The 22546-nt window shown below is 39.3% G+C and overlaps 1 protein-coding gene across 7 annotated transcripts in view; it reads right to left on the bottom strand.

The window, feature by feature from the left end:
* Window positions 1–22546, bottom strand: part of Dbp73D (putative ATP-dependent RNA helicase Dbp73D) — a 32800-nt gene that overhangs the window by 4797 nt on the left and 5457 nt on the right. For 3 of the 7 annotated variants that reach the window (XM_045762337.2, XM_069301793.1, XM_045762341.2), the window contains exons 2-9: window positions 17981–19604; window positions 16051–16256; window positions 15496–15649; window positions 14089–14297; window positions 9379–9653; window positions 7744–8047; window positions 7092–7254; window positions 3584–4494 (exon numbers count right to left, since the gene is read on the bottom strand). In XM_045762337.2, coding sequence (XP_045618293.2) covers window positions 4204–4494; window positions 7092–7254; window positions 7744–8047; window positions 9379–9653; window positions 14089–14297; window positions 15496–15649; window positions 16051–16256; window positions 17981–19585 — 3207 coding nt within the window. In that variant the 5' untranslated portion in view covers window positions 19586–19604 and the 3' untranslated portion in view covers window positions 3584–4203. Of the gene's footprint in view, window positions 1–3583; window positions 4495–7091; window positions 7255–7743; window positions 8048–9378; window positions 9654–14088; window positions 14298–15495; window positions 15650–16050; window positions 16257–17980; window positions 19605–19814; window positions 19964–22546 lie in introns of those variants that run through there. The other 4 variants (XM_045762338.2, XM_045762339.2, XM_045762340.2 and 1 more) reach the window with 4 other exon arrangements.

Consider the following 22546-nt stretch of genomic DNA (forward strand, 5'->3'; position numbering starts at 1 on the left):
GTACCAAAACATGCCCCAGAGGTCCAGGAACATTGTCCAAGTATCTGTCCCGAGAACAAGATGGACCAGGGAAAAAATGGTCTCCCAGAAGGATAGGCAAGGAATGAACTGGCCCAGCTGCAAAAGATAGAGGATAAATCAGAGGTCCAGCAAGCCTCATTTTGGGATCAGGAAGAGGTGGATATCCCACAAATGGAACAAAGTCATTCCGACCACACCAGAAGCCATGCACTCAGAGATGACCTAATGCAAGCGACGAGTGAAAGCCCACGCAAAACATCAACCTCCCAAAGAGGGAAGGAACAGACCAACTACACTGTGGGAAATGAGCCAAAAAGTCCAGGAGTCAGGAAACTGGGAAAACCGCCCCCTCATTGCCCCATCAAAAAGGCAAACCACAAAAGGGTTAGCTAAAAGGAAAGCACATGCAACCTGGCATTTGTTTCCACAGACGCTCTACCTTGACCAACAGCAGTCGATTCCTGACTGCCTCTAAAGAAAGCGAGGGAGAGGAGAGCAAGACCCATGGCAAACCCAAAAATTGGGCCAACGCAGCTAGTCAGCACATGAGTCAGGTGGCAAAAACACGGTCTGAAGGTCTGAAGCTATACTGTGGACTGCTGAAGTATGGTCTGGTCTGCTTGAAGTATGTGCCTCCGAGGAGGATCTAAAAAGAATGCACACGACTATACAGGAGGAAGGAAAAAAAATCACATGCTTAAACAGACACGACTTTTTGCAGCAAAGAAAAATAAATCTAAACAGGGAGATTGAAGAAATAGGGCAGATGCTAAAGTGATCATATCAGTCTGAAGAATTAGAACAGATACAAGAGATAAAGAAAAATCCCAAATATTTTTTTAACTATGTGAAATCAAAATATAAAAACTTCCACTAGTATTGGACCTTCATTTACAACTGAAGATTCGTACACAGAGGATCACAAACAAATTAGTGAAATCCTAAAAGCCCAGTATGAGGCTATGTTTAGCACCCCCCCCCCCCAAAATGAAAGTTGAAGATCCAGATAGCTTCTTTATGAATGACATCCAAATATATAACTGATATTAACACAAATGCAGAAGACTTGAAAGAAATTGACAACATGCCCATGCACTCGGCCCCTGGTCCTGACTCGTGGAATTCAATATTCATAAAGCAATGTAAAGTACCAGTAGTGCAAGTGCTCAGTGTAATATGAAGAAAAAGCCTAGATACAGGGTAGATACCAGCAGCACTTTAATCAGTATATATATAGCTCCACTACACATGGGAGGCAGTGGAGCTATATCTATGTATAGTGCAACTGGTCTAGTTTTTGGCTTTGGCAAAAACTATAGACCATTTGTACTAATATCAAATATAATAAGTTTACGAACGAGTGATGAGGAATCAAATCGCCAATTTTATGGAAAATATTGAACTTCACAACCCAGGACAATATGGATTTAGAGCGGGAAGGTCCTATCTGTCACAGTTACTCAACCACTATGACAAAAATCACAGTAGAAGAAAAAATGCAACAAATACACAGACTTTGTAAAAGCATTTGTTAAGTGTGACCATGGAATGATTGCCCATAAAATGAGATCATTATGAATAATGGGTAAAATGGGGCATTGGATATTGAACTTTGAATGTTACTCTTTGCATTCTGTTTGGCAATCAAATAAGATTAAGTCCAAGTGCAGTGAAAAGCACTGTACCCCAGGGCACAGAACTTACACCACTGCTCTCTCATTTTGATCTTGGATATGGACAAAAATACTAGTCACAGCTTTGTCATTCTTTACAGAAGATAACAAATCAGCAGAAAATCTCTTCTGTAGAAGACACTGAAAAACTACAAGCCAATATTAATAAAGTCTTTTATTGGGCAATGGAAAATAAAATTATGCTTAATGGTAATAAGTTCCAGGTACTTGGGTATGGTGGAAATGAGAAACAAAACACAGGGTACAGGACACAATCAGATCTACTCATAGAAGGAAAGCAACATGTAAAAGATCTTGAAATTATGATGTCTGACGACCTAATATTTAGTGAACATAACCCAGAAAATACAGTGGCAGCCAAGAAAATGATTGAATGGCTTATGAGAACGTACAAATCCAGAGATCCAACAGCAATACTAATACTAGTATTTAAATCATTGATGCTGTCCTGTCTCTAGTACTGCTTGGTACTCACTTCCCCTTTCATAGTAGAGATTTCTGAAATAAGTGTAGAGGGAATACAGAGAACCTATACGGGATGCATAGACTTGATAAAACACCTAAATTATTGGGGCTCTCAGAGCTCTCAAAATGTACTCTTGGAAAAAAAAGACAAGAGTGGTATCAAATAATACTGGAAGATCAAATCCCAAATTTGCACAGCAGAATAGCAACATGTTGGAGCAAAAGATACAGAAGGAAATGCAGAAATGTAGAGGTACCAGAGGCAAAATCAATCATTCTAATGTCAGAACATTAGAAGTCGATGGCTGTTCAGTACCCTCCCAGCATGCATTAGAAATATTGCCGGAACAAAGGTGGATGTATTTGACAATCTTTAGACAAGTTCCTGTAAGAAGTGCTGTACTATCCAGGCTGTAGTGGTAATGTGGGCCTGCAGGCTACTCCAAGCAACAGCCTGCTGTACCAAGTTATCAAGTTGAGCCTGGGCCCAGGCCGGGCTTGGGAAGTAGAAGAACTCCTGGGAACCCTCTCCAGGTATGGCCACCAGTGCCCAGAGCAGGGGGGTGTATAACTGGGGCAGCATAGCTGATGCAGCAATATAATGGAGGCAAAGACCCCCTTTCCCACATGATAAAAGCTAAATGCAGAGGGCGTGAAAGCCAATGACAAAGAAAACCTGGGCATGGGGCTACCCGAGACTCACATTCTGAGAATAAGTGGGTGCAAACAGGCACAAAAGAAAGGTTCCCCCACCCCAAAGAAATTCCTGCAACATACAAGCAGACAGGTATGATAAAATTGCACCATGCAAAACAAGGATAGACCATCAGCCACGCACACCCCAGAGACTGTTAACGCACCGAAAAGGAGAAAAAGACCCAAACGGCAAAGATGAAGGATCCAGTAATGAAGCGAAACCAAGAAGTACAGGAAAAGGTCCCCTGAGCCGCAGGAGGAGGAACCAGAAACAAATCTCCGGAAGGACAATCCTGTCGAACCAAAAGCACATGGCACTAAACCCTAGGGGTAAGCCGTTCCTTCCCAGTATTTCTGTGCCTGTCATATTTGCATAGCTTCTCCATCTTGTTCTTCTATATCCACTGTGAGCTCCTCTGACTCTCGGTTCCATCTTCCTTCTCAGCCCTTTTATCTTTTGCTCCTCCCCAGCCTATGACTGTCCAGGCTGATATCCACCCTCCCCAACCATCCTCGTTTGACCAATTATATAAGGGTTGTAGGTTGACCCCCCCCCCCAGAGTCAATGCAAGGTAGTGCGAGCCATTCAGGAAAGCTTACACTATAAGCAACAAAATGCAGTTTAACAAAAACTAAATTTAGCCCCCTAGCTCAATATTATAGTCTTCCATATAATTTTTGTCAATAGTTCAAAAGAACTCAAAACATGATTTTTATACCTTTTATTATAAAATAATAATACAAGTATGAAGATTGATGAAAACTAGTCAGAGATAAATTAAAATTTCAAATGATGTTTGTACAGTATATGCTAGATAATAATAATTTGCTGTTAAATATGTTTACTATTTTATTTTATCAAAGCAAAGTACCTGTATTAAGATTGAAATTAAAATGCACTATTTACATATGGATAAAAAATTACCAGATGCCTGTTGACCAGACCACCAACCACAAGGCCTTGTCCGAGACCGGGATACAGGGACGTTGATCTTCAGAATCAACCTGTCGACGACTTAATGTTCTATAAAAATGATACAATAACTTGATACTATTCACTCTATAGCCATCCCCAAACTCCCATACTGTACCTACCTTCCCATTAAACTTATCTTAAATTCAGCAATACAAATTTCAGATAAATTATATTTCGTCCAAACCACTGCACTGTTACCAGACACTTATCACTCACTTGTAATTATAGCTACCGTCTAAACTTCATGAAGAAAAGTCAACAAATATACAGGAAAATGAGGGCAAAAAAATAATATTGCATTAAATCTTCAGGCATGTTTAATGTGCTGCCTAGCATATAACCTCACCTGTTTCATCTTACTCTGTACGGTTTTCTGTAATTTTGCAACCTCTTCACAAATTTCTTTACCCCTGTATTTGCTGGCCACCCCCCACTAAATCCTTTCTTCTTGTTTCCTCGCGGCCTGAATACACTGGCTACCAAATGTTGCCTCTTTTCCTGCTCCTCCTCTTGTAAAATTTCCTTCATCTTGGCTAAAGCATTAACATAGAGAGACTCGTAAGGTTTAAGCTCCTCCATGGAGATATTTAACTGAGTTGCTCCATTTAAATTATTTGAAAGTGCAGCTTTGAAGTCGCTCATCTGAAAATAAAAATAAATGATTACTACATTACATGTCTTGATAATAGTCCAGGACAAACCGAAATGTTGCAAATTCTTAAATTTTGGGGATTTGTGAGTCGATATCTTATTACTACATGTAATTACAACATACTGTACTGTAGACAAAATATACAAGACAAGTCATATAAATAAATACTATATTTGTTACATACCCATATTGGCCTAATGTTTTTTTTTATAATTGCAGTACTGTACAGTACTGCAATTATACAGTTGCTTCTACAGTACTTGTACTTCACTTTATAAACACAAGTAACGATGCACAGAAAAGTACCTTCAGCATCGGCAGAGCATGTAATAAGCACAATACAATTTTCAGAAACAATAATAGGAATTCAGAGATGGATCAAAGCAGCATCGAGTGGACAAAGACTTGTGTTAATAAAAGAAATAATTAAAAATCCCCAAAACTGTAAGCAAAATTGTTATTTAATCCACACACGATTAATAAAAGAGCAAAGAAATGTGGCAACCCCAGTGCTAACCACACAAGGTACTGTATCTCAAATTCTTTCCCATAATAGGCAAAAGCAGGTCTAGATACAAGACCCACAACTGCCCCAGAAAACAAATGCTGGCTAACATAACTGGAAAGAATGTTGGAGGAATACATAAAGAACAAAGGATGCTGGAAGTGATGAATATTGTTTAGAGCCTAGAAAATATTATCACAATCAGTAATACTGTCATCGCTAAATAATAGCAGTTACATATTTATTTTGACATTTTTAGGCGATGCTGTGGTCACAAGCTGAACAGCAATGCTGTTAGCTCATGCTGCGTGCACCACCCTTGGTTGCTCCCACAGTACTGTGGCTCTCACACTGGACAATATAAGCCCAATATTTTTTTTAAACATGGCGTCTACATTAGTTCATTTAAATATACTGTACAATGTCTACAAATATAGCTATTTTTTTTCCCCTGGCGGTAGTGTTACTTTCTAATTCCTGATGCCTCTAAAGTATGGAAAATTAGAGCTGTGTTGACCAAACCACACACTAGAAAGTGAAAGGACGACGACGTTTCGGTCAGTCCTGGACCATTCTCGCAATCAACTTGAGAATGGTCCAGGACGGACCGAAACGTCGTTGTCCCTTCACTTTCTAGTGTGTGGTTTGGTCCACATATTTCAGCCACATTATTGTGACTCCTCATCTGCAATTAGAGCTGTGACATTGTGACAGCTCTAGATAAGCAATCTGCAGCTTTCAATTACAGTACCTTCAAGACGTCTCCTCTAAGTCGTCTGAGGCAAAGGTCAAATTAAAGCTTCAGGGAAATAATAGCCATTTCCTATACTTTGGACGCAAAACCAATTAGAAAATAACACTTACTACCCAGGGACAAAATTGTCCTACATAGTTATTCACCCCAATATGAATTATTAAGGATTATAATAGGGTGAATAATTTATAATCCCTATAAATCAATGCACATGTGCATACAGATAAATGCACATACAATGCCTTTCTTTTGAATATGATCTGCTTCAAGTGGCAGAACTTTAAGTTTCTAGAGGTTGATCTATGCATTAACTGCATACTGTTTACCAAAGATTTTCATCATGGGTCAATAGTTATGTGATCCTGGGCCAGATGTCTACAGGGTAGATTTATTCCCTTTTTTTTTTTAGTAGTTTGCAATACATAATTCCTTAAGCAACAAAGTTTGATAACTCAGAAATGAAAAGCATCTTTCTGTTGACAACAGTGAGTAGATGGAAGTGTTGTTGGTGTGGTGCTAACAACAGTGAGTAGATGGAAGTGTTGTTGGTGTGGTGCTAACAACAGTGAGTAGATGGAAGTGTTGTTGGTGTGGTGCTAACAACAGTGAGTAGATGGCAAGGCAGACCTACTGGAAGTTAGAATATGCCATTAGCAGACATTTGTGATGCCACAGTGGACTTAAGAGCAGCTTTATGAATAAATCATCTAGCAGTCATTCACGGCTGGACTCAATGTTGTTTTCCTAGTACAGTATCAACCTGACTCTGCAATGTCATTTAAAAGGTTCTTTATGGCATATGTATAGAACTATAACCTGCTTGATATTTGCTTGATGGGGTTCTTCTACTCCCCTAGCCTGACCCAAGGCCAGGCTTGACTTGTGAAAGCTTGGACCACTGGGCTGTTGCTTGGAGCGGCCCGCAGGCCCACATATCCACCACAGCCCTGTTGGTCCGGCACTTCTCGGAGAAAATTATCTAGCTTTTTCTTGAAGATGTCCACGGTTGTTCCGGCAATATTTCTTATACTCGCTGGGAGGATGTTGAACAACCGTGGACCTCTGATGTTTATACAGTGTTCTCTGATAGTGCCTATGGCACCTCGTAGGCATGCCTACAATCACATGCTGCTCCTTTTGTGCCCATGGAATGTGTGAACCATGGGCACAAATGTCACCATTTGGACCACTCGACTTGGAAGGATCATACCATAGGGAGCAATCAAGTGCTCCATTTGGGAAAAGTGCTTTGCATACTCACTCAAAAGTACTATGGCGCACTTTTCCTTAAATAGCAAACTTAAAAGGAAAAACGTATATCTCCATACCGTATCTTTAGTAACAAGGGAGAGTGCCGTTCCAGGTTTGCCAGCCCTAGCAGTCCTTCCTATACGATGAACGTAGGTGCTCACAGATGTAACATCGTAGGACACTACATATTCTATGTCTGGGATATCCAAGCCACGAGCCATCGCATCACTAGACACCAGACTGTAAGAAATGGATAATATTGATGAGAAATTAAAGTAGAGTAATTATACTACATTAAAACATCTTGCAAAAAATTGAAGGTAATACTGAAAGGGAACTTTGTTTTAGTGCCATACAACAATGTTGCCGGTTTAAAATCCATACAATAAAGCATTCCAAAGATGTAAAATAAAAACAAAACAAAATGGTTAATAATGGGATAATGGGACGTAATTTGCAATTTCAACGGAAGCCATACGTGTTGCTTAAAAGTAGACTTTTAGTTTAGCATCAATGTTAGGGGTGGTTCAAGATACATTAATTAAAAAAAAAAAGCAAAATAGGGGAAAAAATGAATTATATTCTACGAGTGATTTAATACTCCACTTAAGTGTGGCATTATAGCAAGCTGACCATTCTAAATCCACCTCAATGAAAGAATGAAACATGCCCATTCACTGCTTAATAACTTAAAACTTAATTGAATAATAAAAATGATTTATTACTTACACATCAATTTTTCCAGCAGCAAACTGAGACACAATCTTATGCCGCTTATTCTTTTGAATTGAAGAAAATTCGGCAATTTTCAGGTCCTCGGACATAGCTGCCATAAGAACTGTAAGTTTATGGGTTGCTTGAATTGAATTTGTGAAGATCAGAACTTTGCGCCAAGATTTTGTGGTCAACATGTAATAAATTAGCAGTGGCTTCACAGACTCCTCCACGACTACATACTCTTCCTTCATCTCTGCTGGTCTGGTGTACTGATCAACCGTAGTGCCTACAACAGAAGCTTCCTTTACCTTCATTCCTGAAACGTTGAAGTTGAATTTATTATAACTATAAACAAAAACAAAAAGATGTCTTCTCAAGTTAATAAAACGAAATTTTATCTCACAGAATGGAGAGAGAGAGAGAACGAGAACACCAACAAATCTCATAGATAAAACAGACCAACTCATATAACCTGTGTTAAATGTAATGAAATGCCTCATTCTGCTGGGTAATTGGTGGTTCCTATTGCTTGCTACCTAGCAAGCTTCACCCAGTTCAGTCCATGCAAGGCCCTCGTGAGTCGCTAACCCAAGTGGGAGCCAGAGGCCAAAATCTGGCTCCCTCAAAAGACACATGGACCAGGATTTAAAGATCTTCCTAACCAAGAAAAGGACACCAGAATGGTAAACATAACAAAGCATAGAAAATGAGACAGCAAAGCCCTGAGATGCACAAACCACTCAATTGAGAAGCAGTTCTCTCATTAGTTCCACCTGCACACTGCCAAGGGAGTGCACACCTTCTTCCTAAACCAACTAGCCTAAATTGCCTCAAGTCATTTAGCCAGGAAGAACCTGTAGCCCCTGAACAGGAAAGGAAGGTCCCAAGGACCCACCACAAAGAGACATTTCATTACTTTCAACACCAGTCTTTTGTGAGGGATTCCAAGGCTGGCTCCTTGGTGCTTCCTCACCACAAAGGAAAAACAAAATGGAGTACTCACAAGGAGTGGAGGAGAGCAGCAGAAAGTAACCTTAATAAAAGAGGACATTAGCAATGAGTTAATTGTTTCAAAGCCGAACAAGCCCGACATAGACCAAGAACGTTTACTAAGTAGCAAGTGAGCTGCCAACACCCTGCTAGACAGCCAAAACCCAAGCACAAATATCTAATCAAGACACATTCGAAAAAAACAGTCAGACTCGCAAACTTACGAACATCATGGATCCAAGGGAAAAGGAGCATAACAGCAAATGTCATAGACGTAAGCACCAGGCAAAATGGCAAGGTTCAAGGCTAGGGTTATTAAGGAAGTTGGTGCACACTTGGGAAGTGTGCACCAGGTGGAATTAACGAAAGATCTGCTTCACGGCCAGGTGGTTCGCAAGTCCGAGAGCTTTGCTCTCTCCATTTTTAATGCTTTATTTACCTTGCTGTTTGCATGGTTTCCCCCGCCTCTTGTGAACTTAGTTTCCCTACCTCTTGCACCTCTTTAGAGATAACCAGGTTTGTACCGTCAGTCCCCAGTACACTTACAATGACTCACAAGAGCCTCGCATGGGTTGAATTGGGTGGGGCTTGCCAGATAGCAAGCACCAAGAACCCACCTTAGGAACCCTCCCAGAAAAAACAATAACAACAACTTACTTTTATCTGCACTAGAAGTACTGCTAGCGGTAAACAGTTTTGGCCTGTATAACGGCACGTGCTGTAGCCGTTCGGGATCATGGGAGAGAGTTGCAGAGAAAAGCAGGCGGTGGAGAGGAACGTGTGGGAACTGAGTGGTACCACTTCCCTGAAAACCACCAATAAGGACATTCTCTGAGGCAGCCTCATGTTCCTTTACATACTGCTCCACACGGTTAATCCAGTCGCCACCATCTGCTGCAAGCATATGGTCAGCCTCATCAAAAACAAGGTACCTGAAGACAAAACAAACTAGTTGTTTTATTTGTATTAAAATTACATTTTTCACATGCAGTTTAATGGAAAAAAAATAACCAGGAATTATTATTTTTCAATCATGGTGGTGACGGGGAACGGGTCAGCCGAGCAGACAGCACGCGGGACTTGTGATCCTGTGGTCCTGGGTTTGATCCCGGGCGCCGGCGAGAAACAATGGGCAGAGTTTCTTTCAGCCTATGCCCCTGTTACCTAGCAGTAAAATAGGTACCTGGGTGTTAGTCAGCTGTCACGGGCTGCTTCCTGGGGGTGGAAGCCTGGTCGAGGACCGGGCCGCGGGAACACTAAAAAAGCCCCGAAATCATCTCAAGATAACCTGACGGGGTGCGAGGGAAGCAGTGGGGTGGGGTGGAGTTGAGCAGAGAGATGGAGAGAACAAAGGGGGTTGGGGCATGTGGCAAAATAGACTACACAAAGTTACTGGTGAGTGGAGGTCAGGGTGGGGCTTATTATGCCACACTTTACTATTACAGTATATCTATTGAACCTAATTTGATATCTGGTCCCAATCAAGCCATAATTATAAAAAATAAGAAAGAGAATGGCTAATTCCAAACAAATTTAAAATAATCTAAAAGTTAGATCCTGAGATAGACATCAATGACAATTTTCATCTTTGGCAACACAAAGAAAACTAAGAACATTTGATATATAAACATATTATGACAATGATGATAACACTTTAGCTTTTACACGGAATACTATAGTTCCAAGACCAGCTCAGAGACCAGCGTAATGTCTACAACTGACAACACTTGAAGCATCACCTGGCACCAGGTCATTCATGTACATGGAACTATTTTATAGCAATGCTTACAGATTTTTTAGATAAATGCTTAAGAATGATTTCTCTGTACATCATAGTTATGTATTTCTGGAAACAAGGGGCTTCACCACCCAATAATGAAGGGACATTCCTAGCATGATTGTAAGTCTTGATAAACTTCAATCGAATATACAAAGCCATTTTCTAAAAACATGAACACTAATTTTTGTATAAACAAAAATACAATACAATTTTGACAAAAAAATACACTTGCACCTGCCAGCGATACCTAATAATTTAGAATACTGTACGATTAATAGAATAACCTGTTATAGATTTAGAATTACATGAATTTGTCTGCCATTCTGGCCAGTGTGCTAACTTCCCACATAAATAAGGAATGTTAAAATACAAAAAAATAACTTATTACAGTAGATTAGAATTTTGCATCATTTACCTTCATTAAAAGAGGTTATAATGCAAGTGTTTAATTTTCAGTTGTCAAAATCTCTAAAAAATAACATTCGAATTTGCAGATTTATCCCTTTACTGTACGTAGACCAGGTAGGAGGCCTGGTCGACGACCAGGCTGCGGGGACGCTAAGCCCCGGAAGCACCTCAAGGAAGCACCTCAAGGTATTTCCAATCACAAAAGTGAACCAAGAGCTTTAAGCTTTACAAGACCATCACACACAGTCCAGACATTTTGATTAGCATAAAGAACAAAATGGGCACTTTTCCATATTGCTCCAAAATTAGTTATTAGGCAATTAGACAAAATTTCATCCATACAATTGGTTTCACTTTGTATGTTCTACAATTATTCCTTTGCCATAGCCACCTATGGCAAAGCTAAGGCACCTAAGGGAGCCGGTTGGCCGAGCGGACAGCATGCTGGACTTGTGATCCTGTGGTCCTGGGTTCGATCCCGGGCGCCGGCGAGAAACAATGGGCAGAGTTTCTTTCACCCTATGCCCCTGTTACCTAGCAGTAAAATAGGTACCTGGGTGTTAGTCAGCTGTCAAGGGCTGCTTCCTAGGGGTGGAGGCCTGGTCGAGGACCGGGCCGCGGGGACACTAAAGCCCCGAAATCATCTCAAGATGACCTCAAAATAACCTACACTATCATTATTCAACCTGTTCTCGCAAATTTAATAAGTCAATATTGACTTATTAAATATGTGCATAGGTGACATACTTAACATAATAGTTTCCCTTGAAAAGCTTCATAGAAAACACCGACCTTACCTAACCTACTTAGTATGTTAAGATAAGCATCTTATTGCTTCGTAATTACAATTATTACCTAACCTATACCTATAATAGGTTAAGTAACAATTGTAATTACGAAGCTATAAGATGCTTATTTTAACATACTAAGTAGGTTAGGTAAGGTCGGTGTTTTCTATGAATCTTTTCAAGGGAAACTATTATGTTTAGTATGTCACCTATGCACACAACTAATAAGTCAACATTGACTTATTAAATTTGCGAGAACGGGTTGCATTATTTGGATTTTACCTATTACTCAATACTTAAATGTTTTAGGCACATTATTTTGTGTTTTCCTCCTATTGTTTTTGCCTATCGGAGCCTATAAAAACTTACATCATCACACAAAAGAGTGCTAAAGGTCTCTTTTTTTTTTTTCACAACAGTTGCACGTCACTTGAACAAAATTCTATTCCCCAGAGGTCTGTATCCATAAAAAGGATTACGCTCTGATTATAGTCTATCGTTCTTTAATTATCCAGATTATGTATTACATTAAAAGTTTGAAATTTACACAATCTGGATTTGCTGTAGCTATTAATTAAGATACACAAATGAAATTTTTACCGAATTTATTTTATACAAAATATACTTTATCCATGCAAGTTTATTATTAAATTTGTACCAATGTCTCTCCTATTATTTGCACTAATAGAATCACATTATTTCTCACAGAAAAACAATGAACACTTGAACACTACACATGTTTTACTGTAACGGAAATGCCTCTGTCAAGGACCTAGAAACAATTAATTCTAGATAATCAAGACATCACTATTTCACATGCATCATCCTCTCCACAACTCTCTTCTCTGCAATATTTACTTTCGCTCCTGCCATCAACACACTGCTCCCATACTGACTTAATATATCTCAACCTTTCGCTCCTGCCATCAACACATTGCTCCCGTACTGACTTAATATATCTCAACTTTTCGCTCCTGCCATCAACACATTGCTCCCATACTGACTTAATATATCTCAACTTTTTGCTCCTGCCATCAACACATTGCTCCCGTACTGACTTAATATATCTCAACCTTTCGCTCCTGCCATCAACACATTGCTCCCGTACTGACTTAATATATCTCAACTTTTCGCTCCTGCCATCAACACACATTTCCCGTACTGACTTTTGAAACCTGGGGTATCTCTATATCTCTTGTATCCTATATCTCAACCTGGGGTAACACGCGACAAGCATGGTTCCTTATGTTGAATCACAAGAGGAAATGCACAATACAATTACAGTAGCTGTTACTGTGAATTGAATGATGAACATATTAAAATGTACAGGCAGTTGACCAGACCACACACTAGAAGGTGAAGGGACGACGATGTTTCGGTCCGTCCTGGACCATTCTCAAGTCGATTGACAATCGACTTGACCACACACCACCTAGTGTGTGGTCTGGTCAACTTACTTTTGCCATGTTATTGTGACTCATCGCCTGCAAATGTACAGGGAGCACTTGATGTGCAAGAGGGTTATGTTTCTGTCAATAATGAGCAGTTAGAACTTTGCAAATCTAATATATAGATATGAGAACATTTGGGTTATAGTCCAGAGACTTTCAAAAGTCCAAATTTTCTCCCTGCTCTTTATTGAATATGCACATGCCCAAAGCACTACATATAACAAGTGGCTTTATATAATAAACCAATTACTTTACCCATTATGTAACCAGTTTAACTTGGCCAATGTATTGGCTAATGTATTAATAAAATTCTATTAAAATACCTTTTTAATCATTAATATTTGATGCTTCCTAAACTTTACAGTGCATATACAGCACATAAGCAAATCTTCAATGCTTGCATTGATGCAAAAATCTAATCCAGAAAGTTTGATATCATAAGAATATGATGTGTATGGGAAGTCCAACACACTGGGACCAAAGAGCCAGAGCTCAATCCCTACGGGTTCACCACAGCCTGTGCTGCTTGGAACTTTTTGTTCCAGGTAGCGAATCTTAAACAACAACAATCAATCCCTGCAAGCACAATAAGGTGAATACACAGCCAAGAACACTGCAAATCCACTAACTTGTGAGATTGTCCCACATCAGAGTACAGTACACTGAAATATTCACCCACCAACTTTGAAGAAGTTATAAAAGTACTAACCCACGTATCATCAAATCCTCATACTCTACAGCCACGACAATTGAGGACTGTCTGTAGTAATAACAAATTTCAAATAAGAGTAATTTGAAGTCTTTCGAACAAATCCACAATGGCCGTGACGAGGATTCGAACCTGCGTCCAGGAACATCCCGGACATCTTTGAAGTCTTTCCCCTTATCACAATTCATCTTCTTGATATAGTCTCAGATTGTAATATAAAGTCAAACTTACCTCAGCGAAGAAAGATCAATGCCTTTAGTGAGCCTCAGATGATCGGCCAGCTTCCCAGGTGTGGCCACCAGTATGTCAACACACGAATGATAGCCTCCATAGTCTTGACGAACCAAACTTTGCTGTTCCTTCACAAATGATTTCTGTCCAACTGCTATGCCGACCTTAAGGTTGCTGACTTTTACATACGTCTGGAAAACTTTGTACACCTGAAAGGAATGAACAGTATCAAATGGTATAGAAAGAAACAAAACTAAAACTTATTAATAACTAAAAATAAAACAAATCATGCATAAGTTCTCTAAATAGAGTACTGTATTAATAGAGCTGAACAACAAGAGGGCCAAGCTCATATTGGCAATTTTTATATTCTTAAGACTTCTGTTTGCTAAACACATTTTTGTAATTAAAAGTCATCTTTGAAAATATTGCCCTCATCACGGAATCAAGGGAACATGGGCAAAAGATACACACACTCACAATTCAGTCAGAGATGTATGAAAATTCTCATTCCTTGTAAGAGTGGTTGGGAAGAGGAATGCATGGAAGGAAGAAGTTGTCGAAGCCAATTCCATACATAAATTTAAGAAAAAATATGATACAAATCTTAATGTTGAGAGAGAGAGAGAGAATTAGCACGCCAGTTATAAATGTCTAAGCAGCAGGGAATGAAGAGCTAGATCTCATTTCTCGGTAGTCACTGACAGGCAGGCATCATCACAGTAATTCACTATAGTACTTAAACGTATTCTCAAACGCCACGATTACATTTATTCACAATGTTAACTGACTGTGCTATGGCAATATGAAGTTAAATATTTAAAATTAATACACCCAGGATATAACAAATATATTTATTAAAATATATTTCACATTTAATCAAATACTGTACAGTTTATACAAGTACAATATAAATACTATAACAGTAATACAAAACAAATAGCTTTAAGCAGTATATTTTTTCCTGGTCACAATGTCCTTTAAAAAAAAAGCACATTAGAAAGAAGAAAAGCCATAATAAATAAATATAAATCTTGAGGTTATCTTAAGATGATTTCGGGGCTTTTAGTGTCCCCGCGGCCCGGTCCTCGACCAGGCCTCCACCCCCAGGAAGCAGCCCGTGACAGCTGACTAACACCCAGGTACCTATTTTACTGCTAGGTAACAGGGGCATAGGGTGAAAGAAACTCTGCCCATTGTTTCTCGCCGGCGCCCGGGATCGACCCCGGGACCACAGGATCACAAGTCCAGCGTGCTGTCCGCTCGGCCGACCGGCTCCAAATAACCCAATCCCATACATATTTTTCCCCACTTCTAATACATGGGTTTAGTCTTTATTTGTCCCAGCTACATTACTGCTACAGTGACTTTAAGGCCTTTAAAACTGCACATTATACTTAGCAGTACCTGAATCGCAAGCTCTTGCACAGGTAACAGCACCAACGCACGTATTCTTGGCACTGTTCTGCCGTTGAGCGCCTGGATGATCGGTAGAACATAGGCAAGAGTCTTTCCACTGCCAGTAGGTGCAGATACACAGATGTCGTGTGGTCTATATCTGCTAGAAATAACTGTATATACAATTTGCATATAATTTGAACTCAGATGCACTTACAAATATTTTCCATGTAATTTAATTATTAAAAAATACAGAATAGTACAGTACTGCACCATATATCACTAAAACAGCAATTAGTATACAGCAATACAAGTATAATAGAGAAATCATAAGAACTAGACATGAATACACACACTATCAACTGGGTTATATTAAATATATTTAAGAAGTATAAGCATGGGGCTGTGAATAACAAGTGCATTGATTTTTTTATCAGAATGCTTAAGTGCCAATGAAAGCTTCAGCACCTTATTGCATTTAACATTAATGACCATGGATTGAAATGCAGCTGGAGACCAGATGGACATGTAAACAAAGCTGCCACACGCACCCCCTCAACACACCTGATAGACAGAGAACTAGCACTGGCGAGAATCTCGGGGATAACAGCTTTCTGGACAGGGAAGAACCGCTCAATCTTCTGCTCCACTAATATTTCCTTAAGAGATTTATCTAGTCCTTGAATGGAATCTATGGAAATGCTGTCCGACTGCAGATCTCTACCAATAACTGTGGGGTTGGCCAGCCACTGTGGTAATGTCCGATGTAACTGAATTGGACAAATTGTTCGTATTAATAACCAGACACTTGATTTATATGAATATAATTTCATAATACATATAAAAGAAAGTAAGAGTGCAGAAGTACACATTTAAAACTAGTAAAGGTGTATTGAAATTAAAAAATACAAAAAAGCAAGACATGAAAAATGAGAAAATACAGAAGAATACTCCTGTATATTTTTTTTTAAAGAATCGAAATCAATAATCATATAGGAATCGAGACGTTTTAGTGAAATCGGCATCTTTACTGGAATCTTTAGAAATTTTAGTATCCCATCATTAGTGGTTATGTTCGTATTGGTGGTGATTGCGTTTGTAGTTCAGTAGTTATTTGTTGGCGTTTTCATGGATGTAGCAGTGATTACAATTGTGCTTATAGTGATTGTGGTAGTTATCATCATGGTAGTTATAGTGATAATTTAGTAGTACTGTACATTAGTTATGGTATTTGTATTGGTTATAATGTTTGTAGTGATACAGCCAAGAACCAAGCATGCCAGGAGGCACTCGGATGTTTCCCTCCCCACTATGCTGTCAAGTCACCTGGGCATAGCACAAAAGAGCTGGTTGGATGAACCACACCAACCACTAGCGCTGCATGAACACCGAGAATGACCCCGTGGCCACACCACAAGGCGCACACCAAATGAGGACAGATCCAATTCAAACACAATGTCCCAGTTCTATAGCAGGAACCAAAGCAAGTCCCTCTTGAGTCATTCTCAGAGGAAGCAAAAGAATCGATTGAAGGATAGTAGGCTCCCTAGCCTCTGTCAAATCCCTGGAGGAGACAGTCCTTGTTGCTGCCTCTACCATCCCAACATCCACTGTTGCCTGCAAACTCAAATCACGAAGCCTCTGAGGAGTCTGAACCAACGTAGGAGACAAACGTCAGGAGAATTGATGCTGTCGGCCAAACCAGTTGATCTCGTATCCCTATCTCCACCGCCTCATAGCGAGCCAGATTATGATCCTAGCCTATTGTAGGTAAGGATGGGTTTCAAAGGCAGGATGGATTTAACCATGGCTTGGTAGTACTGTATCAAAACAGGCTCAAGTAGCTATTGAGGGGTCCATCCAAGAAAATAAAGGAACTAAATATAAGCAAGGGAAAACCAAAATCCATCCCTCTACTCATTCCTGGACTCTTCAGCAAGTAGAGATGTCAAGAGGATAATGCAGCTGTATCTCTGTGACATAACTGTAATAATGGATGCCTTTAAACAACAGATCAAATCCATCCACTGGGGCACCTGTGGGTGGAGACTGATCTGTTCCGTCTATTGAACATTGGATATATGATAAATCCACCCAATATACAGTATTTTGTAAATATGTACTGTATATTGAAATATACATTAAATCACTTATTATAATAAAATCAAGAAATTTGACACTAAATAACCAAAAAGAAATTTGGGAGGAGGACTTATTTTTGTATTTTATACAAATCCAATAGGGTTTAGATTTTCTGTTATCCAGATTTTTTAAGGGAGCACTGTATTACATAGTCTAAACATTTATACTGTACAAGTTTGTGCATCATATGATACAATACCTAACCAATCTTATTTAATTTCATGACTGACCTCAGCTTCTAGTCGCCATGCAGATGATTTTACAATATCAAATAAAGCACTTGAAAGATTCATACATACGTACAAATATTAGCTTATGTTAGTATGAGAGGCAACAACAAATAATTAATTACCGTTTCTTTTCTAGTCGCATCCACTTCTCGCATGAGAGTAAAACCCCCAATTTCTCTGTCTTTCGTACTTCCTGACTTATCCTTGCCTTTCATTCGTTTCTCTTTTCTCTTTTCTTTTTTCCTTTCTCTTTTCTTTTCACTATTCTTTTTCTTTACGTTTTTCTTTTTTTTATTCACTATGTCTTCTCCAGGTGTAGATGTTTCATTTACATTAGACGCATCTAATTCACTATTTATAATTTTTGAGTCTACAGAACTTTCCGCTTGTGGCGTTTCATGAATGTCAAGAAGAGTGTCGTGTGGTAGCTCTCCTGGCCGCAGAGGTCCCTCATCACCATCACGACTTGCACCACAAACACTGCTATCAACTTCATTCACAAAATCTTCGGGCACTTCCTTCATCTTTTTTCTCTTTTTTTTCTTCACAGACTCGGGGGTAGAAAAGTTTACAGGCACATTCCCATCTTCTGGTTCAATAGCTTTGCTGTCTTCAGTGAATTGATCTGTGCTTTCTTCCATTCCTCTCTTTCGTTTCTTTTTCTTTGACGATTTCTCGGCATTTATCTCCTCGTGGGTTTCTTGAGCCTGCTCTATAACACTAATGACTGTGTCTAAATTACTTTTCTTACTAGTATTATCATAGACTTTCTTCTCCTTTTTCTTCTCTTTCTTTAGTGATTTGACGAGACTCTCATCAGCTGGCTCGCAGCTCGCAGCATCTAATCTGTCCACCTGACTGTCTTCACCCACCTCCTCATCTGCCTTTTTCTTTTTCTTCTTCTTCTTCTTCTTCACCAGACCCTCCTCCATCCTTTCCTCAGTATTATTTAATGTGTCAAGACAACTAGCATGCTCTATTTCTTCACCATTTTCTTCTCTCTCTTTTCTGTGCTTTTCCTTCTTTTTGTGTTTTTTGCCCTTTAGGTCATAAATTATTGTTTCTTCCTTAACCAATTCACTTGTTTCTTCTTCAAGTGTCTGGTTTAATTCACCGCTGTTTTCCTTTCTTTTGTGCTTCTTTTTCTTTTTCTGCTTTCTCTCTACATCACTAGAAACTTCCTCAATTTTACCAGTAAAGTCCGACTTACTGGTGGTAGTGGACACAGGTGCCTCTACTAATTTAAACCTCCCCACTGCCACATCTCCCACTCGATCATCCCCATTCATCTCTTTCTCTGCCTCACAGGTTTCCTTTTCTTTGAGTTTTTTCTTCTTTTTCTTTCTACGTCCCTCACTGAAGCTATCCTCGCAAGTAGAAACCACTTCACTTGTAGCTGTAATGTTGCCCTTGGCACTAAGGTCAGCATGTGCTTCCTCATCAACGATGCTCTTGGTGGATGCAGGTTCGTCAACAAATTTACGCCGAGCCTCCACAAAATCGTCTCTCTGTGGCTCATCACTGCTTGTCCTTTGCTTTGCCTCGCTCAACAGCCTGTTATCTAGTGGTGACTTGCCAGCCTTCAAAGCCCTTGCTCGTGCATTGATACGATCCAATATGAGAGAAGCTTGGCTCGTACCACCTGGTGAACCGAGGCCTCCCCCACTATTCGATGAAGGACCCCAGTACCGACCTGGTGTGATAGGAGCACTCTGTGTCACCCTCATCTTTATGGTTGACTTGAAACTGAAAGAGATTTCAAATGTAATACTCATTTTAATTTTATATATACACAGTAGTACAGTACTGACATTGTACATATATATACAGTATGTCATGAAAATCATAATCTTAAATACATTAATTTGTATTTATGAAAACCCACTGTATTGTGAAATAAGGCCAAGCTAAAATGACTAGCAGTGGATATGATACAAATACCAACAACCCACTTACCGAAATCTCCAGCACACTTGTTATCTATTAAATGCACAAGCAACGGTACAAGGACGAACTACAGGCATCTCTCGATTTACGAGTACAGTACCGTATTTTAGAATTTGGATTCAGTTGTGTGTAGGAACATTTATATCAAGTTTCATAGCCTGAGGGTGAATTTGAAACATATGTGACTATAGATCCGATTAGTGTAAGTTATCAGACAATGTGCAAATTTACTGCATTCTCAACAGTGTGTCGGGCTCCCACACACATTCATTTTTAACATTTTGGGATTATAGTCTTGCATCACTGCACATCACATGTATTCTGATCTTCATTATGTAGCTTACTGTTGTCGCTATAAATGTAGCATGATGCAATGATTGAAAGATGTTACCAATGTATGTAACGATGTGTCACGAGTTCAGGGAAGCACAATGCGTACAAGCTATATAATGATCACAGCAATGGAATGGATCTATCAGGAAAAAGTGCCAAGCCATTACGACTATATAGCACTTGGAAGGGATCAGGATAAGGATTTGGGATGGGATGAGGGAAAAGGAATGGTGCCCAACCACTAGGACGGTCAGAGAGTGAATGTTGAATTGCATGAAGTGAGACCTTCGCTTCAAGTGGCTGGGTGGTCACTTAATGATTGCAGCAAATATAATAGGCATGCCGTAGCTGTGATTGTAGTGGTTATTGTGATTTTTTTAATGTTGTATCTGTAATGAAATTTCAAGACTACTCTTTTTGCTCCTACAGCCTTGGTGATAACTTGATGAACCTTAATATGTTTACCTTAACCCATCCTAACTCCCATTTTGTTGGGAGCAACCTACAAGCCCATACAGCCACAGCCAAGCTGATCAGAAAGTTCCTACAGGAATCTCTCTAGCTCCCTCATGATAGCTAACTCTTGTTCCTGCATTATTCGTTACAAGCTCTGTACAAGTAGAAGGTTCAATAGTCATGAGCCTCTATAGTTCATAGTATTCTCTAATACTGTAGTGCTCATGGTACCATTACTTTTCATGGGGTACTGTATATTCTACATTCCTACCATCTCTTTCATTGCATAGATCAGTAACTTAACCAAGTGTATTTTTATATACAGTATATGTATAAAATATGAGATATTTCTATCGTTTCTATCATCTTTAGTCTTGGGAGTACTGTAACTAGATTCTGCAAGCCTTGTGTGCATTATTGTCAGCAGTGATGAATCTGAAAACCATCTATTTGCATATGTCTTGACAGTCTTGAAAGAGCAATTCCAGATCATTATTCCAGGGGAGATGAAGAATATGATTAACACGAAGGTATCCCTTGCTTTAACAAATTTCATAATCTACCCAACCATTTTCCTGGTAGATGCTAAGTTGGCTTTGTTGAATTCAACCATCACCCGTCAATTTTTTACACAAGTATTTAAATGCTATGAAAAGATTTTACTGCATCTTCTAACCTACAATAAATTTAAGTTCTTAATTATTTTCCATACCTAACTTCAGAACTATACAGTAGCTGGAATGTCACTTGAATACAGTATCATATATTTTTCCCCTGGTCCAATGAAAGATTTTCTAGATACAGTACTGTATCTGAATGTATTTAGTGTCTTCGGCAAAGGCAATTCTCATGCAGGTTTGCATAACATTCACAAAGAACAACATAAAGCTGTTTTGTGATCTGGTCTATACTATATATGATATGAGGTATAGTATAGACCAGATCACAAAACATCGCAACAGTGTAACAGCGCAAGCACTGTATGTTCTTGCGCTGTTACACTTTCTTATAGTGTAACAGCGCAAGAACTGTATGTTCTTGCGCTGTTACACTTTCTTATAGTGTAACAGCGCAAGCACTATGTTCTTGCGCTGTTACACTTTCTTATAGTGTAACAGCGCAAGAACTGTATGTTCTTGCGCTGTTACACTTTCTTATAGTGTAACAGCGCAAGAATATGCAGTACCTTGAAGCACACAGCATTTAACAGTGCCCAAACTGGATATTGGTATACTTATGACATTTGTAACCCCATGTGTTAGAAAACTTAACATCTCCCTCTCTATTGCCCCTTCTTTTTCCTTTGGATTCATTTTAAGGGTTAATGATCATTTTATCAATTATCTTTTCAAAATCTGTGTATACATCAGCACTCTCATTATCGTACATGGCTTCTGTATTAACATTATCTTCAAAGTCAATGTGAATTTGCAAAGCTTTCGCCATTTTTTTTCATGGTAATTGAGGTTTAACTCGATCACACACTCAACTCGGATAATAAAATTGTGCGACTTGTCTATAAATTTTACCATCACCTTGCTGCCTCAAGTGTTTTTTTCTATAAACCTTGCTGCTACAAGCAAGGTTTATGAAAAATTGTCACTTCAATCTACCTTTTTTTTTTTTTTTTTTTTTTTTTTTTTTTGAGATATATACAAGAGTTGTTACATTCTTGTAGAGCCACTAGTACGCGTAGCGTTTCGGGCAGGTCCCTGGAATACGATCCCCTGCCGCGAAGAATCATTTTTTCATCCAAGTACACATTTTACTGTTGCGTTAAACAGAGGCTACAGTTAAGGAATTGCGCCCAGTAAATCCTCCCCGGCCAGGATACGAACCCATGACATAGCGCTCGCGGAACGCCAGGCGAGTGTCTTACCACTACACCACGGAGACTGCTTCACATTGCCTATCCGGATACTAAACATAAATTCATAATGTTCTTTCAGGAC

The sequence above is a fragment of the Procambarus clarkii genome, chromosome 46 (assembly GCF_040958095.1).
Source record: "Procambarus clarkii isolate CNS0578487 chromosome 46, FALCON_Pclarkii_2.0, whole genome shotgun sequence".
NCBI lineage: Eukaryota > Metazoa > Arthropoda > Malacostraca > Decapoda > Cambaridae > Procambarus > Procambarus clarkii.